At 38.9% G+C, this 1,962-nt stretch overlaps 1 protein-coding gene across 2 annotated transcripts in view; it reads right to left on the reverse strand.

The window, feature by feature from the left end:
* LOC105554915 (DNA polymerase beta-like) overlaps positions 1–1,962 on the reverse strand; it is a 30,026-nt gene that overhangs the window by 4,600 nt on the left and 23,464 nt on the right. For both annotated transcript variants that reach the window (XM_012001555.1, XM_012001554.1), the window contains one exon: positions 666–715. In XM_012001555.1, coding sequence (XP_011856945.1) covers positions 666–715 — 50 coding nt within the window. The remainder of the gene's footprint in view (positions 1–665; positions 716–1,962) is intronic.

Genomic DNA, 1,962 nt, shown 5'->3' on the forward strand with positions numbered 1-1,962 from the left:
AGCCTAGATCACACCACTACACTCCAGCTTCAGCGACAGAGCAAAACTCCATCTCAAAAAAAGAAAAAGAAATAAAGGCAATTTAGATATTTGAAAAATCTGCAAATGATAACTATTTCATTGCTTTTAGGTCAAGAGATTGGTTCTTGGTCTTTTTTTTTTTGAGACGGAGTCTCACTCTGTAATCCAGGCTGGAGTGCAGTGGCACCACCTCGGCTCACTGCAACCTCTGCCTCCTGGGTTCAAGCAATTCTCCTGCCTCAGCCTCCTGAGTAGCAGGGATTACAGGTGCCTGCCACCATGCCTGGCTAATTTTGTATTTTTAGTAGAGATAGGGTTTCACCACGTTGGCTATACTGGTCTTGAACTCCTGACCTCAAGTGATTCGCCTGCCTCCCAAAGTGCTGGGATTACAGGTGTAAGCCACCATGCCCGGCCCTAGTTCTTGGTCGTCTTAGTTTTCTCTGAGTTAGTTACAAACCTAAAAATGTTTATGATGGTAATATAAACTATACCCTATATCTACTCTACTACAGAGTTAAAAAGAAAATCTTATCATTTGTATCTGATTGAGAATGGATTTTTCAATTTGAAGTTTGTTAGAGCACTAATGGTACTTCAGGACCATATTTAACCTGGAATTAGTGACCTACAGTCATACTCACCTTCTAGTGTTTTAATTCCTTCATCTACAAACTTCCTTGCAGCAGATGGACTACAAAAAGAAAAGCATTACTTCAATAATGGGTGAAACTTGGGATCCTTGTAACAACCATGTCTTAATAGTAAAGAGTTGCTATTAAGCTAAACAAGACCTGCTAAAATGTTGCATGGCTACTTTGGTAATGTTCAACTTTATCCAAAGTATGAATTATTGAAGTGTCAATCATTAGGAAGACAACTATGAACTCAGACATGAAAAAGATGTCTAAGCAGCTGCTGTCATACTGCGCATGTACAGATGGCACTTGAAAACCGTTCATTCATTGAACTAAGATTTACTAAGAGCCATTATGTGTCAGATACTCTTCTGGGTGGTGAAAACGTAGCAGGAATAAGAATGTAAGTGGGTAGATAGAGACAATAGATAGTTACATAAACAAGAAAAATATCAGTGGATAAATTAAAATAGAATGATATGACAGAATGGCTGGGTCCTACTTTAGACTGAGTGGTATAAGGCCTTTGAGATGATACCTAAGCTGAGGTTTGAATGACTAAAGAACCAGCTATCTAGGGGATCAAAGAGAAAAACATTTCGGGAAAAGGAAACAATTAGTGCCAGGGCCCTAAGGCTGGCATGAGCTTGGCCTGTTCAAGAGAAGAGAAAAATTAGGATGCATAGAGTGATGTAAGTGATGGTATGAGGTGCTATGGAGCAGTACACAGGTGTTACACTCTGCTGTGTTTTTAGAGTCATGGTGATAGGTTTGGATTTTATTCTGAGTGCAATGGAAAGCTATTAGAAGACACCACACAAAGCAATGACAAAATCTGATTTAGGTTTCTAAAATATCACTTTATTCATATAAATAAATCAGAACGTCAGAAATGACTAAAGATGCTCTTATAGGATGGGGGGCAGAAGGAACCTTACTGACTAACCCAACTTCTCTCTTATTTCATAAGGAAGAACACTGAAACCTAGAAAGATGAAGCGATTTGCTTAGGTCACAAATCTAGCTGGTGCTAGCATTGGGACCATTACTCAGATTTCCTGACTCTCTTCTCACCATACCAGTTTGTAGCATAATAAAGCAGGAGCGGGAAACAGAAAGAAAAGGATACACACAAATATAAACATGCAAGCACAACAGTCTGAGGCCACAGTGTTTTGGGACAAATAAACCTATATCATTCAATAAGCTGTGCAAATATCATCACATTATATTGTGATATAGAAACTGATACTGATGTTAGTTAGGAAGGCAATGCAGCATAGAAGAAACAGAACTGAACTCG

Source organism: Mandrillus leucophaeus, unplaced genomic scaffold (genome assembly GCF_000951045.1).
Source record: "Mandrillus leucophaeus isolate KB7577 unplaced genomic scaffold, Mleu.le_1.0 Scaffold664, whole genome shotgun sequence".
Classification (NCBI taxonomy): Eukaryota; Metazoa; Chordata; class Mammalia; order Primates; family Cercopithecidae; genus Mandrillus; species Mandrillus leucophaeus.